The 26,391-nt window shown below is 43.6% G+C and overlaps 1 protein-coding gene across 1 annotated transcript in view; it reads right to left on the minus strand.

Annotated features, from left to right (window-relative positions):
* The window catches only part of SLCO4C1 (solute carrier organic anion transporter family member 4C1), a 499,215-nt gene extending 473,086 nt beyond the window's left edge, over positions 1-26,129 (minus strand). The window contains exon 1 of the mRNA XM_085632555.1: positions 25,494-26,129. Coding sequence (XP_085488681.1) covers positions 25,494-25,749 — 256 coding nt within the window. The 5' untranslated portion in view covers positions 25,750-26,129. The remainder of the gene's footprint in view (positions 1-25,493) is intronic.
* Positions 26,130-26,391: the final 262 nt, after the last annotated feature.

The following is a 26,391-nucleotide window of genomic DNA, read 5'->3' on the forward strand; positions in this document are numbered from 1 at the left end:
CACAGGAGGTCAGGAAGAGGCTCACTCTCCTCCTCCATCCCAGCATCTGTGGCAAGGAGCATGCCCACTTCGGACCTTTCTAAGTGGGGCTTTAACCGGTTGACATGCAGGACCCTTAAGGGGTTCCTGGGAGACTTCAAGTCCACCAAGTAGGTGACATCGCTCTTTTTCTCCACAACCTCAAATGGTCCGGTCCACCTGTCCTTGAGCGCACAAGGTTCCACAGGGGCCATGACCCAAACTTTCTGACCAGGTTGAAGCTCAACCAGAGTGGCATTCTGATCGTACCACCGCTTCATCTCTTCCTGGCTGGCCTCCAGATTTGCCTGAGCAAGATCTCTGAAGCGCCGAGTCTGGTTCCGAAAGGCCAGCATGTAACTATATACATCCTGGGGAGGTTTCCTGGGAGATTGCTCCCAGCCTTCTTTGACCAGACTCAAAGGTCCTCTTACCGGGTGACCATACAAGAGCTCAAAGGGGCTGAACCCTAGAGACTTTTGTGGCACCTCACGGTAAGCAAACAGCAGGCATGGCAAGAGGACGTCCCATTTACGCCTCATTGGTTCTTCAAGACCCATGATCATGCCTTTTAGGGTCCGGTTGAATCTCTCAACCAGCCCATTACCTTGAGGGCGGTAAGGAGTGGTAAACTTGTAGGTTACCCCACACTCCTTCCACAGAGACTTCATATAATTCGAAATGAAGTTGGTGCCCCGGTCTGACACCACCTCTCTGGGGAACCCCATGCGGGAGAAAACACCCATCAGTGCCCGTCCCACCACGGGGGCCGTCACTGTGCGGAGAGGGATGGCTTCCGGGTACCGGGTGGCATGGTCCACCAAGACCAGGATAAACCTGTTGCCCATGGCTGTCTTGGGGTCCAGTGGCCCCACAATGTCAATTCCCACTCGCTCAAAGGGGGTACTGACGACGGGAAAAGGTTGGAGGGGAGCCTTCTGCTTCCGCCCACTTTTCCCACTTGCCTGGCAAGTTTGACAGGTCCTACAATGGATATCTGAATCCCTTCTCATCTGAGGCCAATAAAAATGGGTGACAAGCCTGTCATAGGTCTTGTCCTGCCCCAGATGTCCAGCTAACGGAACGTCATGAGCCAACCCCAGTAGGAAGGCTCTGAAGCGCTGGGGTACCACCAGCACACGGGCTGACCCAGGTTCAGCAGCCTTAGGCTCGCTATACAGGAGGTCGTTCTCCCAGTAGACCCAATGTGATCCTGACTGATCACCTGTCGTTTGGGCTGAGGCCTGCTGCCTCATACCCACAAGAGAAGGGCACACTTTCTGCTCAGCACAAAATTCCTCCCTGGAGGGACCACCATCCTGCTGCCAATGGGTCAGCTCGGGCAGGTCTCCCAGTTCGGCCACTTGTTCTCCTGTCGGTTCCAGGGCATCCCCCTCAGGGTCTGCTCCCTCCTGGACCGCGGGAACGATGGGGGACGGTTTCCCGCGCCCCCTGCCTCTTCTCTTCACGGTTGGGACCTGGGCCATACTTTCAGGCTCCGGGCCCCCATCAACACCCTTACTGACTGACATGGACCGGGTGGTCGCACACACCCACTCAGGCAGACCCAACATTTCCAGATGCGCTTTTCTCTCCACCTTAGCCCAAGGGGAGTCCTCCAAATCATTGCCCAGGAGACAATCAACAGGCATGGCGGGCCTCACAGCAACCTGAAGAGTACCTGAGACCCCCCCCACTCAAAAGGAACTTGAGCTACCTCACACTGACTCTGTGAGTTGTCGGCAGCTACAACGGGGTAGAATGCATGCGGGACCACCTGCTCTCTGGACACCAAGTGACACTTGACAGCTGTCACACTCGCTCCGGTGTCTCTGAGAGCTTCCACCCTATGGCCATTAATGGTCACCCACTGCCTATATTTCTTAGTGTTACTAGGCAGAGGGGTTGGAGGGACCATTTCCACGTCTCCTAAAGAGACCAGGGACATTTCTGCGGGACCCCACCCACCAGGGGCACCCATCTCCTCCCATCCCAGGGCTACACTCGCTACCTGACGAGGGGGTGCACGCGGCGGTGCATTCGAATCCTTCATGGGACACTGGGGATCATAATAACGGTGTCCCACCTGCTTACAGGCATAGCAGGTCATGGGGCCCCTGTGAACAGGTTTACCTGTCGGGGCCTCTGGCTTCTTTACAGGGGGAGGCTGGGAACCCTTCCCTTGGTTCCCTTGGGGACTACTTTGGGGCCCTTTCTGAAACTCCCTCTGTTTACCCCTGTCCCCCCCACTCTTCTGCTGGGGACCCTGCCCACCCTTGGCTGAGTCTCCCACTGGACCCTTGTGGACCCTGGTACTGACCCAGCGGTCCGCCTCCTCAGCAAGTTTTCTAGGGTTAGATAGCTTGCTATCAACAAGGTGCTGGCGTAGCTCTGGAAAACAGTTATTAGACAAGTGCTCCCAAGCAAACAAATCATAAAGAGCATCATAACTATCAACCTTGCTACCCTTTATCCAACCATCCATGGTTCTGCAGAAAAAAGACACATATTCAACCCACGTAGTACCAGGCAACTTCTTACATTCTCTAAAGGTTTGTCTGTACTTTTCTGGAGTTAAGCCATATCTCAGCATTAAAGCATCTTTCATATGAGTATAAGACATCCTATCCTCAGCAGGAAGGCTCAACAAGGTATCTCTCCCCTCGTTTGTAAAGCGGCTCCACAACCCCGTTCCCCAATCCTTCTCAGGGACCCGGTGGGCCAACAATGCTAACTCATACGCTTTAAACCATTGGCTAATATCTTCATTCTTACTGTAATCTTTGATCACATCTTTAGGAAAATAAAACCTACTTTCTGCAGGCACAGATGGAGTGCTGCCACCAGAGGGATTCAACTCTAAACTCTTAGTTTTGAGCTCCATCTCCCTCACCATCTTCTCACGTTCAAACGCTAATTTCTCTCTCTCAAAATCTAATCTTTTGCTCTCCATTTCAGCTTCTCTCTTGCTTCTTGCATTCTCTAATTCCAACTGCCCTCCTAATTTAAGTTTTGCCATTTCTAACTTGTACCCCCTCTCCTTCTCCCTGTCTTCTAATTCTTCGGGGGAAAGGCTCCTAGAGGACGCACTACTGCCTGGAGATGACACTGGCCCACCTGTGGGCTCTTCCTCTTCCTCTTCTTCTTCCTCTTCCGGTACCACCACCGGATCAGAGGGATTTCTGGCCTCTAACCAGGCCTTCAGCGCTTTGAGGAAGCCCTCTTTCTTTGAGACACCTGTGGTAGGAACTTTAAACTGCTTGCAAAATCCTTTTAGATCTTTTAGCGTGTAGGAATCTATCTTCTCCTTATCAAATTCCCCCACAGCAATCTCCACAGGTGTAGCAGCTCTGGCATTCTCCATGGTCAAAACTGGCAGTGTTTAGAAAAATCAGATCCAGGAAAGCGGAGAACAAAAATAGGCTATCCTACCAAACAGACTGTGGCTGCGTTATGGTCTGCTTTCACTATGTAGCGTACACTGATCACTGCACATGAGTCATAAATGCAAAGTTCAAATCCTCACCGCTGACCACCAATGTTAGAACCGGCGGTCTCTAGTTGGCAGAGGTATACACTTCTGACAAATAGGGACCTACCAACTCTAGTCAGGGAAAGGGGATTACACACTCAGATAACCCCTGCTACCCCCTTGGTAGCTTGGCAGAGCAGACAGGCTTATCTCAGAGGCAGTGTGTTAAGCATTTATGACCACATACAGTAATAAAGCGAATACACTACAGATGGACACGACACGGAAGTTATTATAAAAATAGTATTTTTATATAAGGCTTAGCACAAGACCAAATAACGACAAAAATATACCACAGTCTTAATAAATACTCTTTGGAAGGAAAAATAATAGTTCAAGTAAGGTTTCTTCTTGGCAAATAGTTCTTTAGCAAAGTATTCTTCTGAGCACAGTTCTTTGGCAACAATGTAACCCCCACAGGAGTCACACGACGTCGAGTCTACACGATTCCCAAGGTTCGGCGTCGACCGCGAGGAGCGCTACGTCGAGCCTGGAGTCGCAACAGACCCCACAAGTACAGTACCTTGAGAAACGAAGAAAACGAGGATCCACGGCGTCGAGATGTCGGCGTCGAGGTCGGCGTCGATCGTGCCTCGGAGTCGGGTCAATCCGCAGCGGCGTCGAGGGATGTCGGGCCGGAGCAGCGCTCACGGCGTCGAGAAGGGCGTCGAGTCGATGCGATCAGCAGCGGCGTCGGGACGGGGTCGCTTGGAGGTAGAGCCGATACTCACTCCTCACTGGCGTCGATACCGGCGTCGAGACGGGGTCACTTGGAGCCGGGGCCGATACCCACTGCTCACTGGCGTTGCTGCTGGCGTCGAGACTGCAGATTTTCCCTTGTGTACGGGAAACAACACTTTCCAGCAATTCAGCAATTCAGTAGATGGTGAAGTCCTTTGGCCCTGTGACTTCAGCAGGAGACTGGCACTCTTCCAGTCCTTGGAGATTTCCTAGCAAGTGTTCAGAGAGTACACACCAAGTTCCTCTCTCCTTGTTCCTTGGCAAAAATAAAGAAGCAGCTTTCAGGTTCCTCCACAGCAAAACAGCACTCTGGCAGAAAGGGGAGGCAAGTCCTTAGATCAGCAGGCTTCTTGTCCTTGGTACAGGTTTCCTTGTCAGAAGTGATCTGAGTTCTTGGTTCAGGGGTCCTTCTCTTATACCCCTTTTTCCCTTTGTTCCCTTTGTCCAAGCAGGGAGATTCCCACCAGCTCAGGTTTGTTGGGGGTGTTGCCAGGCAGAGGCACCTGGCCTATTCACTGAGCAGGGCAGAATCCTCAGCCGCCCAGCAGGAGGCGGAGCCAGTATTGTCACTGGCAGGAGCAGGGCTATCAGTCGCCCAGCAGGAGGCGGAGCCAGTATTGTGTCCGGCAGGGCAGGCTACTCTTCCCTCACTCTACGTGTAAACGCCCCATTCACCCCACACTGACTCACTCAGACCTCGGGAGCCACCCAGCCCCTGACACACACACCAAACCAGCAGAGACCGGTAGATAGTTGGACAAGAAAATAGCCACTTTCTAAAAGTGCTATTTTCAAACATAGAATTTAAAAACCATCCATCCTAAAGGGTGTGTTATTAAATTCTGAGTTCAGGGATACTAAACTCGACTTGCTACCATGCTCCCTGAGTCAGATAGATTATAATGGAGTTAATAATCAGTCTGCCCAGTCTGGCCTATTGGAGGCAGGTAGCCCTTCAATAGTGAAAAACGAAAATGGCTGTAATTCACTATTAGGTCATGCCACACACATCAGGGCATGACCTACCTTTTACCAACAATGCACCCTGCCCTAGGGCCTACCATAGAGGTGTCTGAAATGTGGCAAAGTGAAGGTTTAGAGACTGGTAAGTGGGTTTCCTTACCAAGTCGACATGGCAGTCAGGGACTGCACGCAGGCGCCGCGGTGGCAGGCCTGAGACACATTTTGTACGCTGCTTCTGTGGGTGGCACAACCAGTGCTGCAAGCCCACCAGCAGCAGTTAACTTACACGCCCTTGGCACTCTCAGTGCACTAGACTAGGGACTGAACAGTAAGTCAACCAAGCCAATCATGGTAACACCAATCAATGTAACAATTTAACATAGGGAGCACTTGCACTGTGGCACTGATCAGCAGTGGCACAGTGCCCAAAGCAATAATCCAGCAAAAACATCGTAAACAGAGGAGGCAAACAGAAAAAAATGGAGGAGAGACTCATGCCAATGATGCCAGGTCTAACAGATCCCTATTGTTTTGTCTTCCCCTGCTTGATCTTGGCTCAGCAGCAGGAGGGCAGAATTGTGTCTCTGGTCGGCAGCAGCCATGTTGTGCTGTCCGTGTCTAGAAGAGTGGTACTGGGAGCGCCTAACGGAGGGCACTCCCAGTGCTCAGAATCATACCTCCCACGCCGTTTACAGTGTGGGAGTATGATTCCAACATGTTTGATACCAAACATGATAAGATTCATTGCAGCCGATTTTGAGATGGACATTGCGTAATGACTATATGGTATATGACTGCTTCACTTACAACCCGGGAGAATGGACTTCGTAAGCTCTAGGGGTGTCCTGCTCATGTAGGGGCACCATAACACTTAGAACCAAGCACCCTGCCCTCAGGATTGTGAAGGCCTGCCATAGGGGTGAATTATAGGTTTTAAGTGCATAAGTGCAGTGACCCTAGATATAGGAAACCTATATCTTTCATAAGTGGTGCTAGCACCAGCTCCGCACAGTCTGCAATGGCAGGCCTGTAGTTACAGTTTGAATGGGCTCCCATAGGTGGCATAATTCATGCTGTGGCCTATGGGGTACCTCTGGGGTGGTGCACAGACAAGATACAGAGTTGCAAATATCGGCCTACCATAATATCGAGTTGCAAATATCGTAATGCAAGAATATGGACTGCAAGAATATCGTGGTCCAGAATATCGACAGTAAGGTAAGAAATCAGGCTGGGGCGTAGTTCACAGAGTTTTGCTACGCGGAACACCGCGAAGTTATAAAAGAAATTCTGCGAAGTTCTGCGAGTGGCGGAGTGCAGTGTGAACTGCAGTTTGTGCTGGTATTCCTGTCGCTCGGGTAGAAATTCTACCCGAGCAGTAGCTCACACTCGCAAACTTACCGTTTGCGATCGTGAGCGGAGAAAAAACTCTGCTGCACATCGCGAAGCGGAGTTTTCTGCACTCTGTAAGTTCCGCGGAATGCAGAGTGCCGCAAACTCTGCGAATGGAGCTAAGTTCACCGCCCAGGACTATAAAAGAAATATTGTTTTTTTTAAATATTGAAGTCAGTAATATCGTTAGTAAAAATATTGTTGTTTATATAATCGATTTTCTTATTAGTTTGATGTATTTTAGTATGTATTATAAAAGTATGTGATCTAATTTTTTGTATAAGTATTGCTTTTTTTTAAATGTATGTGTAAATTTTTTTTATGTTAATTACATTTTGCGTTTTAGTTCTGTAGCGGGCTGTGGGTTTATAGGGGAATAGGGTCGGAAGTAATTTAATTATAATAAATTGAATATTCATTTTATTTTAATTACATTTTGTGTTTTAGTTCAGTAGCGGGTTGTGGGTTTAGAGGGGAATAGGGTGGGTAGTAATTACATTATAATAAGGTAATTAATAATTGTTATTTATTAGTATTTATAAGTAATGTTTTATAAATGAATTATTAATTGGTTATTATTTTTATTAATTCATTAATTGAGAATTATGTTAATTGTTTTATATTTCTTGGATCAGGTTGTGGGTTTATAGGGGAGTAGGGTGGGAAGTAATCAATTTTAATTAATTAATAAATATGTTTTATTAATTAATATGTTATAATGTTAACTGTGGTAAATAATGTATTATTAATCAGTTATTAATTGGTTAATAATTTTTATTAATGTATTGTTAACTGTGTCATTTTTTTAGGAGCGGGTTGTGGGTTGATAGGGGTGTAGGGTTGGAAGTAATTTAATTTTAATACATGTTTTAAAAATGTTTAGATAATATTTATTTTATTTTGTTTTATAGTATTAATTGTGTGAATTAATGTCTTAATAATTGTTTCCAATTTGCGTGTTAATTGTAATTAATTGAGTTATTAATTGTTCATTAATTATGTTAATTGTGTCATGTTTTATGACATTGGTGGTGTCATTTATAGGGGAATATGGTGGAAGGTAAATTATTTTTAATTAATTAATTGTTTGTTAATTAATGCTAATTTATTTGCTGGAGTGGGAATAGTAAATTATTCCCCTCCGCTATCCAATACTTTTCCTACTGTTGCACTAGCTGGAGTGGGAAAAGTAAATTATTCCACTCTGCTATCCAACACTTTCCCTACTGTTGCACTCCCCGGAGTGGGAATAGTAATTTTATCCCCTCCGCTATGCAACATTTTCACTACTGTTGCAGTTAATGTAGTGTAAAATGTAGTTTAAAAAAATTTAAATATTTTTATATTTAAATGTATTATATATATATATTTTATTTATATTTTTATTTTACAGGTGTGTGCATATATATATATATATTTTTATTTTTTTATTTTTAATATGTTTGTATCATTTTATAATGTATTAAAATAATATTGTTTTAATATTATTAGGTAAATATATATATTACATGTTATATATGTATGTTTAATTTATTTTTACATTATATGTATTACTTATAATTTGAAAACATGTTTTATTAATTCTAAAAAAAAATGTAATTATATGTATTGTTTAATTTATTTTACATTATTTTTTAAACATTTAAAAAACGATATTTTAACAACGATATTTGTTTCCGATGTTTTTGTACTTACCATTATGTAGATAGGAGGTCGATATTTTTGACAACTATATTTTTGTCACGATATTTTTGTCGGTGGTCATCTCTGTTGTCGATATTCTGTCAGTGATCCCCTCTGGGGTACCTATGCCCTGGGTACCTAAGTACCATATACTAGGGACTAATAAGGGTACCTCAGTATCCAATCTAGGATGTACCTAAGTACTGAACATAACTATTTAGGGGAAGAAGCAGAGAGACTGGTGTCCTGATTAGCAGGATCCCAGTCAGACTGGTCAGAAACAGCATTACAGCAAGCAAAAAGTGGAGCTAACCATGCAGAAGGATCCTACCTTCCTACAGTACCTTAGCACCATCAGCAATTAACTATTTTCCCATTATCCTGTCAACTCAATGCGTCAATACCAAACACCAGTTAATGCAATGAGAACATTACTGTAATTCTCAATGTTTTAACCGTGAGTAAAAGGAAAAGAAAGTGAGCCAACCACTCCTTTCCTTGTTCTCCAGAGCCCATTGTGAAGGGAAAATTATTCTAACAGTGATGGAAAACATATGCAGATATTTGCACTCATGCACCAACCTCAATAACCTTAGAGAAGGTACAAGACTGTACAACCGTCACTTTATTTGATCAGAAAGGGCTCTTAAATCATTTTTCTAACTGATACTGTGACAACTAACTGAGACACTCTGTGAAGTTGTAAAATTTCCAATTATCATCTATGTTCTTTTACTGTTAAAGATCAAGAGGTCAAATGTAAAGACAGTTATTCAACATCGATGTTACATCTACTAAACTCTCTTGCCACTATTTCCCACCCACTTTAATCTTTAATCGAAACCTCCTGATGACATTCTCAAGCACTCAGGGAACTTCCATCACAAATAAACAGAAAGCCCAAACATAAGATGTACATTGCTATACCACAGGTTCATCTGTGGCTATCTTGGTGCTAAATAAAAGATGTTATTGTTACCAAACTCAATGGAACTCAATTTACTGGTCTCAGAAGGGTGAAAATCATTGTGAACCCAATGATATGCAAACCTGTAAAATTCAAGTCAAACAGGTATCCATGAAGTTGATTAATCAGTCTACTGAGCCAACAGAGCTGCCTTAACCTCAAGGTCTCTTCACTTGATGACATGCCACAGCTAGCTCATAATCTCTATGTAAACGCAAACTGCATCAAAAGTACACATCTTTGAGAACTGAGTCGGTCCTATTTCCTTACTTATGTACTTTAAACATACCAGTGCAATTGACTCCTGCAATGTCCTGGAGAATAGTTCTGTGATTATTGATTGTTCAAAGTCCATCAGAATAACCCTTGATAAGAGGCTTCCAGACACTGCCACCATATTAAACACGTTTTCCGCCGGACGACGAGTCGACCGGCAGAAAAGCGGCGGACGGTCTTTCCGTCCGCCGCGGACCCCCCAGCCATCATAATATGGCGGAAGTATTTGCTGTCAGGATGGTGGGCGGATCGCCCCCGCCGGGCCAGCAGTGAGCACCGCTGGCCCGGCAGGGGCGATTCGCCTGCCATCGTAATTGGCCCCATAATCTCCAATTGCATATCAACAGTATGGCTTAGCGAACTCATTCTTCAACTGACAATGTTTTGAGATCAATTTGTTCACCCCAGAGCAGGGCCTAAATACCTTGGTACAAATCCTTGCTCCTCCAAGACTTGACTATGACAAATCCCTAATAAATGGTCTACCAAAAATGTACCTGGCTCCACAGACGTCAGGTGTGCATGCGGTGTCTGGCTTTGTCAGTTTAAGGAAAAACAATCACCACATCTCCCCTCTCCAGCTAACATTTCAACAGCTTCCCATCAAAACTAGATCAATATAGAAAATATCTTGCAATGCAATTTCAAAAGTCTGTAGGCAGTGTGTAATCATTCCAGCTGGTACTCCTGGAATTAAAACAGAACAATGCACTATTGCCCAGTCTTTTTCTGACTGTGCTATCTAAATTTGAAATACAATTTTCCCCACTCTCTGCATCAGTATATCAAATGATATGTTCAAGATGGACTTTAAACTTCTTTTGAAAGGCCTTACTAAACTTGATCCCACTAACTGACAATTTGACTACTCCTTGACACTTTGCCTTGGTTGTTAATATTATGATCTACTCCATCTAGCTTTTCCTTTGCTTTGTAACTGCCTGCCTCGTGCTCTTACCCATTTGTGCGATCCGTTCCTGTCCCCACCCTTCATTACAGCTCAATGCTTCATTCCTTCCAGTGGTTGCAAGTGGTGGGGACAAGCACTCACTTTTTAGGAGAAGGGTGTTTTCTTTACGATAAGATTATGACCCAGAGCAAGAAAGATAAAGGCAGTGAAAGCAGAAAGGAGGGAAAGACGTGTTAGAAATGGGGTTTCTGGTTGCCTAGGGCATGCACCTCAACCAGTCAGAACCCACCACCATATTCAGGGCAAGTAAATTATACACCAAAGTTAGCCTGTGCTCGCCCTGTGGTAGCTTGGCGCAGAGCAAGCTGGCTTATCATCAGAGACATTGTGTAAAGCCTTTGCGCAACACAAAGAATACATCACAAAATAAACTCCACACAGGATTATATAAAAGTATATATGGTATATTGTACATAAAACAAGGCTAAAACGACATCTAGCAGTGAATCTCTAGGGGATGTAATGCAAATCAGATTATGAAAATGCACATATATTACCACATTAGTGCAAGTAATGTAAAGTGGGTTAGAGAAAAGCATATTAATCCCCAAATATCACCAGCAGTACATGGATCAGTGAACAACACCATAAATGGAGGGTGCAGTGCATCTGCACTCTTCCTACACTGCATACAGCATTAGGCATCCCCTGAAGGGCACAGGAGCACCTGAGAACCTACTAGGTGCTTTGCAGTAATATTTCCTCTATAGTAAGGTTTTTACTAATTAACCATTTCTTTATTGGGAGACCTCCGTTGAGGACTCAACCCGTAATGCTCTCTTTATGAAAATAGGTCCACAGTACGACCTAACGAAGGGGGTAAACACACTGTAGGCATGAGTGGGGGAACCTCCCTTTGTCCCCAGGGGGCTGGCCTAAGAAATGCGTGACACAGCTGTGGAAGGCACTAGCAACTAGAGGAGCCGCTTGTTAACAGAACTATCTTGTGTTCTACAAAGGGAAGGGTAAGGACTCCAGGCCACGAAGGACGCGCATCATCAGCAGGTGTTCGGATGCCCTTGACGGTTGCTTGGCGGCCCTCTCTTCCACCCCTGACTGTTTTCTCTACTGAGGAGGGAAGTTATCCTGAAACCCGAGCCATGTCTCGGGCGATATTTTAAAACCCGGGACATGTATCGGGTCTAGAGATTATCCGTTTAACAAGTACTCACTTGCACCCACTGGGGTGAACCACTCAAGAAATGCATGTACCAGCTTCCCATGGGGCAACCCGGAGGAGGAGCTAGCGGTGTGCGCTCCATTGCGGTTGTTTATAAAAATGGCTCCCTTGAGCTTTGAGCTGACGAGCTCCTGGACGACGCACCTGTGTGCCTGTGCGGGCACTGAGGCCCTTGACGGTTGCTTGGCGGCCCTCTCTTCCACCCCTGACTGTTTTCTCTACTGAGGAGGGAAGTTATCCCGAAACCCGAGCCATGTCTTGGGCGATATTTTAAAACCCGGGTCATGTATCGGGTCTAGAGATTATCCGTTTAACAAGTACTCACTTGCACCCACTGGGGTGAACCACTCAAGAACTGCATGTACCAGCTTCCCATGGGGCAACCCGGAGGAGGAGCTAGCGGTGTGCGCTCCATTGCGGTTGTTTATATAAATGGCTCCCTTGAGCTTTGAGCTGACGAGCTCCTGGACAACGCACCTGCGTGCCTGTGCGGGCACTGAGGCCCTTGACGGTTGCTTGGCGGCCCTCTCTTCCACCCCTGACTGTTTTCTCTACTGAGGAGGGAAGTTATCCCGAAACCAGAGCCATGTCTCGGGCGATATTTTAAAACCCGGGACATGTATCGGGTCTAGAGATTATCCGTTTAACAAGTACTCACTTGCACCCACTGGGGTGAACCACTCAAGAACTGCATGTACCAGCTTCCCATGGGGCAACCCGGAGGAGGAGCTAGCGGTGTGCGCTCCATTGCGGTTGTTTATATAAATGGCTCCCTTGAGCTTTGAGCTGACGAGCTCCTGGACGACGCACCTGCGTGCCTGTGCGGGCACTGAGGCCCTTGACGGTTGCTTGGCGGCCCTCTCTTCCACCCCTGACTGTTTTCTCTACTGAGGAGGGAAGTTATCCCGAAACCCGAGCCATGTCTCAGGCGATATTTTAAAACCCGGGACATGTATCGGGTCTAGAGATTATCCGTTTAACAAGTACTCACTTGCACCCACTGGGGTGAACCACTCAAGAACTGCATGTACCAGATTCCCTAGGGGGCAACCCGGAGGAGGAGCTAGCGGTGTGCGCTCCATTGTGGTTGTTTATATAAATGACCTCAAGGTTCCCTGAATACCAACAACAAAGGATGTTCCCAATCTTCAGTGGGTACAGAGCTCTCTGGGGCCACTCAGACCGCTCCTCCTCACTGGGATTAATGCCGCTCCGAAAGAAGCGCAGATGGCTAGACGGGTCCCGCCCACACAGTACCTTTGCTCTTGGGGAATTGCGGACACTCCCAATGGAGTCTACCCTGGTCTCCTTCCTGGGGGCATGGAGAGCTGCCTCCGGCCTTTGCTGGTACCTCATGAGTGTTGCATTACCCTCCTGCAACTAACTTGGGAGGCGGATGCTGCAGTGCGGTCAGGCCTCTCGGTGGGATTAATACTGGTGTTACTTTGGCAACCACACATTGCTGGAAGGGAGGGGGGTTGCGCTAGTGAGGTACTTCACTCGGGCTGATGGCGGTGCAGGACACAGAGAGCGGGTACCTCGCCACGGCACTCCCGCTTAAAAGGCCACTCTGACACGATGGGGAGCAGTCGGCACGTACTACCCTCTGTGCAAGCAGTGCTCAACTTGCGCTAATCAAAAATGATTGTCAGTGACCAGACTCACGAGTTCCACGGTCAAAGGTAGGTGGTGGGAGGTAATCCTCCTGACTCCTCAACAACCCCCACAATAACAGAGAGGGTGCATGCCACAGTCCCTGGATAGCAGTAGCGAGGCACCAGGGCAGAGAACATTAAGCAGGCCAGCACATGAAGGCAGTTTGCGAAGTGGCAGTCTCTCCAGCAGCCTAGCAGGCAGGCAGGCAATTACAACAGAGCAAGTAGTCCCAATGGTGGTTTCTCCTGACAGCACAACAGTCCCCTGGCAATGTGCAGTATGTAGAGTCAGCAGCATTTGGTTACAAATCCACGCTGTGTCTAAAATCATAGGGCCAGAGCACCTGTACTTATACTCAAAATGTTTTTGTACAAGGAGAACCTTCAAAGGGAACCTTTAGAAGGTGCAGCCAAGACCTGGAATGAGCTCCTGCACAACATCAGACGCGCCCCCTCCCTGAACACCTTAAGGAAGACACTCAGGACCTGGCTCTTTGACTGAAAGGAGCTGCTTACCCCACCCCCCAGCACCTGAAGACCCTCTTACAAACGCGCTTACAATTCCCCCTGATTGATTGATTGAATAATCCCTTTAAAACCAGCCCTGGCTCTAGATATCAGTAGGGGGTAAATCAGCACTTTGTGTGAGGGCAGGATACAACTTATAGAAATGTAAAGTGTGAACATCCTCTCCCAGCCAAGGAAGACCATTAGTATGCAAATGAATGCAGATGTAACCCTGTCACACCCAACCCTTCCTCTGTTGTGGCTGCCTGAAAGTATGCACCAAGTGTAAGTGTCACCCAGCCCTAGACGTGGATTGAGGTCAGGCTGCAAAGCACAAAGAGATATAAGCACAGAGAAATGCCCATTTTCTAAACGGCTTTTCTAAAATAGTAATGCAAAATCCAACTACACCAGTAAGCAGGATTTATCACTACCATTCTAAACATACCAAACATGGCAATGCTACTCCTTTCAGATCAGGAATTACCACTTTGTATATACAGGAATTCCCAAAGCTAACCTATGAGAGGATTAGGCCTCACTGCAGTGAGAAACAAAATAGACTGTCACTACCAGGACATGCCACACAATAAAGGCACATGTCAAACCTTTTACTTACACAGCACCCTGCCCATGGGGATACCTCAAGCCTACCTTAGGGCTGACCTATGGGTCATAAAAGGAGAGTTTAAAGCTTGGCAAGTAGTTTCAAATGCCAAGTCAAAGTGGCAGTAAACTGTGAAACCAGACCCTGCAGTGGCAGGCCTAAGACAGGTTTAAAATGCTACATCTGTGGGTGGCACAAGCAAAGCTGCAGGCCCACTGGTAGAATTTAGTTTACAGGCCCTAGGTATACGGTATACCACTTTACAAGGGTATTATAAGTAAATCAAATATGCCAAACAGGTGTGAATCACCCATATCATGTTTTAGGGGGAGAGCACATGCATGTTAGCACTGATTAGTAGTGGTAAAGTGCCCTGAGTCCTAAGGCCAACAAAAATGTCAGAAAAATAGTGGAGGAAAGTAAAAGGTTTGGGGATAACCCTGCTAAAAGGGCCAGGTGTTGTATTGTATTCATATTATAATTTCTATGTGCCTATTCCTTTAAAGTTGTTGTATATTTATGATTGCTGCGCATGCTGTTCTGTAATGCATTCTATTTAGAACTGTTAACAAGAACTGTTCTTCAGTTATTCTACTGGAGATCTTGATAGAAGAAGTACTGTACCTCACTGCATTAAACTTCATTTATAACTTTTATGCCTGGAATCATCATTGGATCTTACAAATTGGCGACGAGGAGTACCTGCTACTTTTGGGAGGCACAGGAGCGGTATTTTCAACTGATTTTTGATTTTTGATTTTTATTTATGAGAACTCAATTTTCAAATTCCTGGATATTGTGTATTTTGGCTACTTAGAACATCGTACTCTTAGCAAGGAATTTTACAATAAATTTGGACCTTTCTGACCCGCTGGGAACGCTATTTACAAATTACTTATTTTTTGAAAGATCAACAACGACGTGTGCACTCGGACGAAACTGCTACCATGGATACCTAGAGCGTGTATCAGCACGAGGTGTCAACAACGACGCATGCACTCAGGAGGAACTGTTGCCGTGGAGACCTGAAGCATGGATCAGCGCGAGGTGTACTGGCCCAAGATTTTCTCCGCTTACCTCATAACAAACAATGGAAACCATAGATACTTGAGGAATCTCGGCGCGGGGTGTCCCAGCGTGTGTACCGGCGTCTCAGTGAAAGCTCTTCTCCGCCTCGACTGCATCAGCTGTACGCCGTGTAATCATCACGCACGCAGAGGAGCATGACGTCCTACGTCATATCCTGCATCTTCAGGGAAAGGATTGTGTCACTTTCACGGAACGTTTGTTGCAATTACAGGTAACTCGCTCACAGTGTAATTGCGAGCTACTAAGCGCGCACTAGTTGGATTGAGAAATTCGGCAATTTCACTTTATTTAAAAGAGGTCAAGAGGTACTTTAATGGAATTCTAAGTGTATTATTATTCTGATGGAATTTTTTTTTTTTAGTTTACAGAACTGCATTTTGCAAAAGTACTTTTATGGACTACTACACTAAACAGCTTATATTGGACAGTTTTATAACAGTACTTATATTCTTTTTGACTGTTTTTGTGTTAAGTAGGTGTTTATTCTGTACACATTTCTTAGTATATATGTATTGACTTATAGGATACATAATTTTATATATGTAAATTATCATAACCATCCAGGTATATAGTGAATAAGGCAGGATGCAGTTTGATCCCCCAACTAAATTTCTCCAATCAAAAGGCGACCCCCCAATTCCATGGATCAGATGGAAGGAAGAATTCCTAACTTATTTAAAAGCGATTGATGGAGAAAGGATGGGAAATGAGAGGAAGACAAGTATTTTTCTTCATTGTTTGGGTTCTGAGGGACAAGTGGTGTTCAGAGCACTTCCTGTAGTACAAGGAGATTTAGGGGGATTTGATGAAGCCATGTTACATGTAGAGACAAGATTTAAACCTACTACTAGCATTGCGCTAAATAGGTACAAATTTTACACTAGAGCACAAAGAGAATCAGAATCATTTGACGATTATTTGACTGCACTCAGAACACTAGTGGTTTCTTATAATTTTGGAGCCATATCGGATGAGATGATTAGAGATCAGATTATTGTGAATGTTCGAAGCAAGAAAACACAAGAACAGCTATGGATTTTGGGTAATCCAAACTTGCATGATACAATTGCTACTGCTAAAGCATTTGAGAAATCTGACAAATGGATGAAAACTATAGAAGATGTTAATTCCCAAGGCATAAAATGTGAAAAGGTTTGTGATGAAGTATGTGCGATGAATAATACTAGCAATACCAACACTAGTAAAAATATTCTGGCAGGAAAATTTGGAGGGAAAAGTGTTATTTGTTATAGGTGTGGTAGTAACAACCATGTAGCCTCGTTCAAATTTTGTCCGGCTATAGGAAAACAATGCAACAAGTGTGGAAGGGTAGGACATTTTTCCAAGGCATGTAAGGATGAAAAGAGAAAATACTTTGATAAAAATAGGAACTTCAATAAAAATAACGAAGTGTCGCGTGTAAAGTCTGACCAATTGTCTGAGATTACATGTCTTAGATGTGAACATTCATCTCGTAATGATTCCCAAGTAGATAAAGGGATTGTTGACTCATTAGTGAATATAAGTAGTGTTGAAGGCGAAGAATTCTCCGAAATGCATAGTTAGGTTTTTGGGTGAAGAACTCAAACTCATGGTTGATTCAGGTTCTCCTTGGACCATTGTGACAGAGTGTTATTTCAATGAGAAGTTCTCTGGTAAAAAATCTGTTGAAGATTTGTCTCCTCCTGATATAGTGGCGCAAACTTTTGATGGTTGGGCTATTGAATTTATTGGGTTAGTGGCTTCTCAAATTGAGTTCAAGGGGAGATTTGCTCTGATCAAATTGTATGTTGCAAAAAAAGGAGTTAATGTACTAGGTTGGAGAGACCACTGGAAATTGGGAATTATTCTCAATCCTCGGAACCGAGAACCTGTTATGGTAGTTGAAGGAAATGTGGGGGAGTGTGAGGTGGTAAAAGAGTTTCCTGATGTTTTTTCAGATAAATTGGAAAAAATTAAAGGTTTTACACATGTTATCAAACTCAAACAGGGAGCATCTCCAGTTAAACAAAAGTTGAGAAATGTCCCTATTAATGTTAGGGAAGAGTTAAGAGAGACTTTGGATGAAATGTTAAGGGGTGGAGTGATTGAAGAGATAGAATCGTCTGAATGGGTTTCTCCAGTAGTTCTTGCACAAAAACCTGACAAATCCCTGAGAATGTGCATTGATTTAAGAACATTAAATGCAAACATTACCATTGATTGTCATCCTCTACCAAACATAAATGAAGTAGTAAGTATGTTGGGTGAAGCTACTGTGTTTTCCACGCTTGACCTTAGGTCGGCGTATCACCAAATAGAGTTGGCAAAAGAATCTAGACACTTATCAGCATTCATCACTCCTCAGGGACTATTTCAGTTTAAGAGGATGCCGTTTGGATTGGCATCAGCGGCGTCCATTTTTCAGAGGTCAATGTGCCATTTATTCAAGAATATGGAAGGTTTTGTCAAATGTTTTCAAGATTACATTTTGTTTTTCTCTTCAGACAGGGAAGCTCATACGGAACATCTCAGAAATGTTTGTAAAGTGTTAAATAATTATGGTCTAACTCTCAAAAGCAAGAAATGTAAATTGTATCAAGACTCTGTTGAATATTTGGGTCACACAGTATCAAAGGAAGGTGTTTTTCCTAAGAAATCTAAAGTTGATGCGATTTCGAAAGCTCCAGCAACAAATTGTAAAGAGAAGCTGCTTTCTTTTTCAGGCTTATGCGAATATTACAGCAAATTAATCAAAGATTTTGCCACAAAAATGGAACCTCTTAGAGAACTGTCTAGGAAGAATGTAGAATTTGTTTGGGGGAAAAGACAGCAAGAAGCTTTTGAGAATATTAAAACTGAGATGTTGAGTGCTCCAACGCTCAAACCATTCTGCATGAATAAATTGTGTGTGCTAACCGTTGATGCAAGCCTTTATGGTTTAGGTTGTGTGCTCTCTCAACGAGGTGGAAGGGAAGAGTGGCATGTTGCATTTGCATCTCGCACCTTAAGTATCACTGAAAGGCGTTATGCAGTCATTGAAAGGGAGTTGTTGGGATGTGTGTGGGGAATTGAGCATTTCCGCAATTATATATGGGGTGCTAGATTTGTTTTGAGGACAGATCACAAACCATTAGTATCGATCTTGACGCCGGGGGGTGGATCTAAAGCCACAGCTCGTATTGCCAGGCTCATGTCGCGTTTACAAGAGTATACTTTTGATGTTGAATTTGTTTCTGGTAAAATAAATGTAATGGCAGATTGTTTATCAAGACTTCCTTGTGATTCTGAGGTTGACTGTGATGACGAAGAAGTAGTTACTAATATTTCTGAAGTAACCTCAGGCAAATTTGGTTCCATCACTGAGGAAATGTGGAAGAAAGCTATGGAAAAAGACGTTCTTTTATGTAAAATCATGGATTAGGTTAAGATAGGGTGGCCATCAAAGCATGATATTCCTGCTGATGTTTTTCCTTTTTGGAAAGTTTCTGAAGAACTTTTCATTGAGGGTGATTTGATTTTTCAGCAAGGAAAGTGCATTCCCCTTTATCTCTTTGCAACCACATTCTGTCAGTGAGTCATGAAAGTCACTTAGGAATGTCTTCTATGAAGAGGTTGATTAGATCTGTGTTCTGGTGGCCTGGATTAGATAGATTTGTAGACAAAGTTGTCAGAGAATGTCAAGAGTGCATGAGTAGCGACAAAATGTGTAAATGTGATCCTGCCCCCCTCATGCCAATAAAATGGCCTGATCAACCTTGGCAAAAATTAGGTTTGGATATTGCTGGTCCTTTCAATTTTCTACCACACGATTGTAGGTATGCTTTGGTATTGATTGACTACCATTCAAAATGTCCAGAAGTCAAACTTGTATCTCATCCCACCACTGAGAGTGTAATCTTGTTTCTTAAAGAAGTCTTTGCTCGAGAAGGGTATCCAGAAACGATCATTTCTGATAACGGTGTTCAATTTAAATCTTATGAAATGTTACAATTTCTAGAATTCTGCAATATCAAGCATTTGACAACAGCATTGTATGAACCCCAGGGTAATGGACAGGTGGAAAGGTATAACAGAGTTCTCAAACAAGATGTTTTGTGGGCACGGAATTTTGGTGTTTGCTGGAAGGAGAAGTTAAGAGAGAAGCTGTTGTTGTACCGTATAACCCCTCATACTACCACTGAGGTTTCACCTTTTCGAATTCTGAGGGGTAGAGATCCTAATTCAAAATTGTGCCCATGGTGGTTCAAAAAAAGAGTGAAGTATTGTAATTCTGATATTTCTTTCAATGATGTTGCTCGGAGAGTGGAAGACAAACAAGACAAAGTTACATCTAACTATGATATCCGTATGAAGGTGAAAGAACCCTCTTTCTCTGTGGGAGAGTGGGTTAGGATACGGAGACCTGGGTTTGTACACAAACGTGGGGCAAAATTTGGACAACCTATTAGAATTGTTAAGGTTAATTATAATAGTGTTGTCACCCAAAATAGTAAAACATGGAATGTTAGACGTGTTTCAAAATGTGTTCGAAATAATTCTTAATTTTCCTTAGGGGAGAAATGTGTTGTATTGTATTCATATTATAATTTCTATGTGCCTATTCCTTTAAAGTTGTTGTATATCTATGATTGCTGCGCATGCTGTTCTGTAATGCATTCTATTTAGAACTGTTAACAAGAACTGTTCTCCATTTATTCTACTGGAGATCTTGATAGAAGAAGTACTGTGCCTCACTGCATTAAACTTCATTTATAACTTTTGTGCCTGGAATCATCATTGGATCTTACACCAGGTTCAACAACATGTAGGAAAACTATGACAAAGAGAAAAGCAGGGATCCAAAAGACCTTGCAAGAATGAGGTAAAGTAGCAGAAAGTGGAGGGTGGTAGAAAATAGCAGCATAAGGACAATCAAGATTAGGCAACTGTGCTAATATGAAATTCCACCATTCAGTATTATGCTCTTTAGAAAAGCCCTGGTCTCCTGCATTTTCTATTTAAATAAATAGCCACTTTCCCCCTATACTTTGGACACAGGTTGGCTGTTTAAACCTTTTCCCTCATATATCTTCTCATCCTCTCAATATATTATCCTTTCTTCAGCACGATCTCTATTTGGTGTCTTTAACACATTTGTAAGTAATGGTTTTAAAAGAGGTTGCTCATAATCTTTACCTTCCTGTATATTATCTCTCATTTCCTTCACACCCTGTCCTCTATAGCTATATGAGCCTGTACTCCTTCTTATTGTGCATATCAATTTGTACCATTTTTCTTGTATAATACAGTAGCTAATATTTTTGTATGTCTAATTGCCTCGTTTCTATGTATTGTTCACACTATTAGAAAACCGCAAATGTAAACAATATAGCCCTTCATATAGTCAATGGCCTAGGTTGAGAGTTGGGCTTTAATTAATTTAGAATAATTCACTAGGTGGTGTCTAGCTAAGCACTATTTCTTCTAATCGCATTTTTCCTAGAAGATACAATAGTTATAATAGATAGAGTATTGCCAATAATTACCTAGGTAGTTGATAATTCAAGATATGGTAGGATTATAAAATTCTAGTATCGATAGGAGTAATACATTTGTGCAAAAGATGCAGAATTTCATTTTACCAGGTTCTTCTTTGAGTCAAGAAAATGATCAGTTCAGGTCTCTTTTCATGTAGCAAGTGCTGTAATTTTCATCATGTAGGAGTGTTTAGACCTTGCATTACCAGTTCATTTGCAACTTTTTGATGCATTGTTTTCTCTGACAACAGCCTTGAAAAAGCTACTAAGTTGTGAAATGGGTCGAGTGTTCAAAATCATGATCATAACAAATGAAAGGTATGCACTGAAATATGTACGATGATTCTGGTACTGCTACATCGCATAAAGCATATATTGTCAAACCCCAGGTTTATACATTAGATAACGGAGGCTAACATGACCTTTCACCTTCATGTTACACAATTTCCAGTTGGTCCATTCAAGCTTCACATTGCAATTCGAACTGCACAAAATGTTGGTTTATGTCTTTTTGTCTTTTGAATGAAAGAATTCCCGCAAGTACCAGTATTTATAATATAGGGTCACATGATGAATAAATAATCTAATAAAACGTAGTGACATCGATACGTTTTTGTACGATTGCCTGTCCGTTTAATGTGGGTGATACATATGCAGATTATCTGAACCATTATTTTGAGTATTTCGGGTGAAGTTAATCTGACTGCCAAGCAAGTAATGAACTGTGTAAACAATTTCAAAAATGTTCTTTATAAACAGTAATGGAGTAGTCTTTGCCCACTGCAGCATCTGATATAGAGTCAGAAAAGACAGCAATTGGTCAAAAATGTTTACATTTTGCAATGTGTTCAATAGGGTTGTGTGAAATTCCCTTTTTCCTGTCAGCAATAAGCAGATAGGAAACTGTGGGTAATTTCGCAGATTTCACATCCGCCTGCCCTGGAATGGAAAAAGTGAGAAATGCTAGAGAACTGTCTGCCAAAAAGAGAATTCCAGGTACCGGGCATTGACCGATAACGATAGGAGGAATGTTTGTGCCGCTTGGCACTGTCAGGGCCCGCCATTGAAATGATCTAATAGTAATCGTGCATTAAGTTCATTAGAATGTCTGGTCCTTGTCTGTACTTCAAGGAAACTTTCCCAGCATGCGAGTTTGGGCGTAGTGCCTGCCTTCCAGGAGCACCCACGGAACAGCTGATGGGGATCCCTGTGCTCCTAGGTACCTAGGTAGGTAATCAGTATAATGGATTATAGCCAAATTCCACTCCCTTTCAATGGAAATGTGTCAATTTCCAATGAAAGGAGTGTGCATATTTTACGAGCACCTTATTTATCACCATTGCACTTGTACATCCTGTTTTTCTCAAAAAATGCTTTGTGTTTCAAAAAAATGTGCTACTATTATAACAACAAGGATTGTTACAATTATTTGCATAACACAAATTGCATAACACAAACATGGAAAATGTAGCCTGGCCTTCCATTATTGTATTAAGATGGAGGAAGAAATAGGGCTCTCTCAATTAAATGCTTTAATATTTTTGAAATAACCCCGACAGAACCACTTGTGATTATACTGCCAGGGGGACCCTGCAGGCAGGCGTGCACACAGATGCACAAGTTGATTTGAAGTGCGCATTTAGGGATACAGGCAATATATTTACCTTAAAGTGCATAGCATTAAGATAAATACACCGCCCATCCCTTTGAGGTATTTAGGAAACTGTGTTTCTGTTTTTGTTTCTGCCCACAGAGCATCAGATCAGTTCAAATTACGCCACATGGGCTGGATATGCGCCACATTTCTGCATTTCGTATGGCACGTGGGAATGTTGTCACCTCTCTAGCATGTCCCAGTCTAAGAAGGGAGGCAGCGGCACCTGTCTGTACGAATATTAGTAATGGTAATACGAAGTAATGACTGCGTAGTAAAGGTAGAATACTGTCTGTACACTTACCTCGTGTGACCACAACTTAGAGAATACCTTTGCCCTCCATCACTAAGTGAACACAGGGAGATACAACGGATCCATCTACGTCCAACAAACCCTTGTCAGGACGATTTTCTTTTTGACTTCCTGCAGCAGCCAGCATGGCAATATTTCAGATGTGAAGTGGAATTATGTGCACAATGTTTGCCTCCACCCCTTCACAGAGGTATTGGCAACCCTGTCTCCTGTGGGGCATGGTCCTGTAAATATCTTTTGTGGGTGGCGTTGACCACTCAAAAAAGATACTGACTCAGCCTACTAAATGGATGCCAAAGTATTTTGCTATGAAGGTTGATCCTACCTCTAAAGATACTCTAAGCAGGCAACTTTTCTTTCATGATTCCTGGGTAGGAAATTTCTGAAGGCTTATCAAAAGATTTTGGTAGGGAGCAACATCTGGTGGGTTAAGATCACAGTCCCTCGAACCCGCTCCTGAATACTACATCCTCCTTATAAATGCTTGTCCACATAAGGCACAGAGGCCACAGTCAATGGGGGGCTGCTCTTTTAGGTTCAGGAAGTCTAGGCAACCCCACAAGAGGAGTTTAAACCTGGCCCCATGCCACAAAAAGTAACTAGATCACAACGAGATTTTTGTCTGTTCGCATGTCAGATTCTGGAAATACCACAAGTCCAAAAGGAATTCTTTGCAAGTGTTGTACTCTGTGATAGGGCAAGGGCACCTTCGACCCACCCGAGTAATGCAAGGATTGCAGATCCCATGAGCTTTCGCTAAGAGAATCGTGGCCCCCCTTGAGTGGTAATAGCACCTTATTTACAGTGCACATAAATAAAAAAAGCGAAATATAATGCGCTATTTAAAATACAAGGTTGTACTAATATCATTATTACAAATGTTTGTTAATTACAATCATTTGTTTACTACCATATAAAAGCATGACCGCCTTCATAAATGTTGCTGCCATTCAGTTTGAGCAGACTGTGCTGGTCCAAAAGCATTTTAGGTAATTTGATCTTTCAGCACCGTCACAAGTCACCTATCACTGGATTTCCCAAGATCTCTGTGTTCCATAGAAGAATGATGCTACAAGGTTTTGCGTGAGTTCAGGGCTCTCTCGGGCTTGAACCCGAAAGCAAGACGGACCTGGACTCATTGAAGCTCTGTTGGTTTGTAAGGTACTGTTGTAGTTGTATAGCGCTTCACACCCCAGCTAAGGCCACATATCACTTTGATTACAAACGGATTCATAGCGCTCTTTGGAGTGTGTGATACAAAGGATGTGGGATATAGTTTGCACTTGATTTGGTAAAGTCTTGGCTTTTACCTATGTTGGCACATAAATGAATCGACCTGTGCCCTTGTATTCAACAGGGGATGCTCGAGAGTGTAGGACTATACTGCATTTACTGCTGTTTGTTTTTAGTAGTTTACCTTGTGTAATGTGCTTTTATACGAAGAGTAAAGGGGCATGGTTGTGCAAGTGGACTTTCCCTAGATTCCACAGATAGGCTACTTTCTAGAAATAGATCTCTCAAGGTTTCTACTTTGCAAATCACGCATGGGACATGCATGCATTTCACAAAGCTCAACTAAAAATTACCTTTGCATCATACCTTAGCGGGTGGTACATTTTACACCCTGGCAAAGTGAGAAAATGCAACAAAATTAAACTCTGCCCCAAATTAGGTGGTAATATGGGCCTTTTGGCCTGTTTGACGGCAGACAAAGTGGCACCCATTGGAGGAAAGTATTAGTGCATTCCTCCTACCCACCTTTCGTCAAGTGTGGGGTGCCGTATAGCCCTACCCTAGGATGGGCGCAGGCCCTAAGCATCCTTTCTGTCCCTCTGTCTACTCTAAGGATGGCGTGACAGTCAGTGCCCCTGCACACGCTGCTCAGAAGAGGACTTCCAGAATTAGAACAAATGCATTTTGCACCATTTTCATTTTCTGCATACTAGGCAATCATACAAACTCTGCCCAACTAAAGAAATCCAAGAATAGTTAAATTGAGCAAGCTGATGGAGCATGCTTTTGGTTGTGTTTAACCAGAAATGAAGCACTTAAACTTTCCAGTCTTCAAATCTGAAAGACACAACTACCTTTGAGCAGTATCATTATGTTTCATTTCTTGAAAGTACCAAAAAAACAGAATCAAGTAGCTCTACGGACTTCACAAAAGTAATTCACGTGATGTGCATTGGGTCCATACTCAGTTTCCTCCATTTTCCTATTTAGCAAAAAAGGGGACCGGGACAAAATAACTTGTGTACATTCACTGTTTGCAGACCGTGCGCAAAAAAGATTTAATATGCTCTTTGCATACACCTTTGCAAAGGGTGCCTGATGGGACGATTTATCATCTCCTATTCTATGTGGCAACGTGTGTAATTCCCTAATACCTGAAACATCACTGGCATATATGAGGGGAACATTGTCATGAACATCATATCGAACTGTTACCTTGCATGATAGCTAGTAAGCTGAAGAACACCAGGTACCCCACGGCGTTGTTGCACGCTTGCAAACACCGTGGCGTGAAGCGGCCCCATCCGCAGGGCCCCTCCGTGTACTTGTCGTCCTGCGCCGTGTACTGCCGGTTGGATATTTCCGGTGCATGCTCCGGCTCGGGCTCACGGTATAACCTGAGGCTGGCTACCCTCGTCAGCCCCACCTCGTCGAGCGAGACGAAGACCGGGTTGTCAACGCCGTCCGTCATAGCGCTAGCAGAGTTCACTTCTGAGCGCTAGGCTGTATAACTTCCTCTGTGAGGCACCGCTAAAGCTGCCGGCTCGAGAAGGGGCGTGCGATCACGGGCTCCAGTTCCCTTCCATTGTTCACCTGTCTGACTGGGCGCCTGGGTGTACCTGTTGGTATCGCCTCCTCGTGCCTCAGGTGGCAGCAGGGAGAAGGCTCTGGCACTCATTTACCCGCCATAGTCTTTGCGCGGTCCGCCTTCTTCAGCCACCCTAACTGGCTTCATTTCCACGCCTCTCGTAAAAATTACAACTGATCTGAAAAAAAAAGATATCTTTCTTAAGTCATCTTTCGTAATCGTGCGTGTCAGTGTTGACAAATTTCCTCGACACTCCTCCCACCCCCTGAAGCAATAGGCGGAGGAAGTGGGCAGGTGCACAGGCCCCGCCCTCTGACAGGTTGTTGTGTGTCTGACTGCAAAGTCATCTTGGCATCATCATCTCACGAGGAAGTTACCAATACAACCAATGCTAGTTATTCTTAGTGTGATCTTTGGCACTTGGCAGGGGCTCCTAATAATTATTTTAAATTGTGCACATGTTGTTTCTTTTAAGCAAAATGCTTTAGTCACAAAGTGTTCCTGGTCATAACTTTTAAGTGCAGT

Source organism: Triturus cristatus, chromosome 2_1 (genome assembly GCF_964204655.1).
Source record: "Triturus cristatus chromosome 2_1, aTriCri1.1, whole genome shotgun sequence".
Taxonomy (NCBI): Eukaryota; Metazoa; Chordata; class Amphibia; order Caudata; family Salamandridae; genus Triturus; species Triturus cristatus.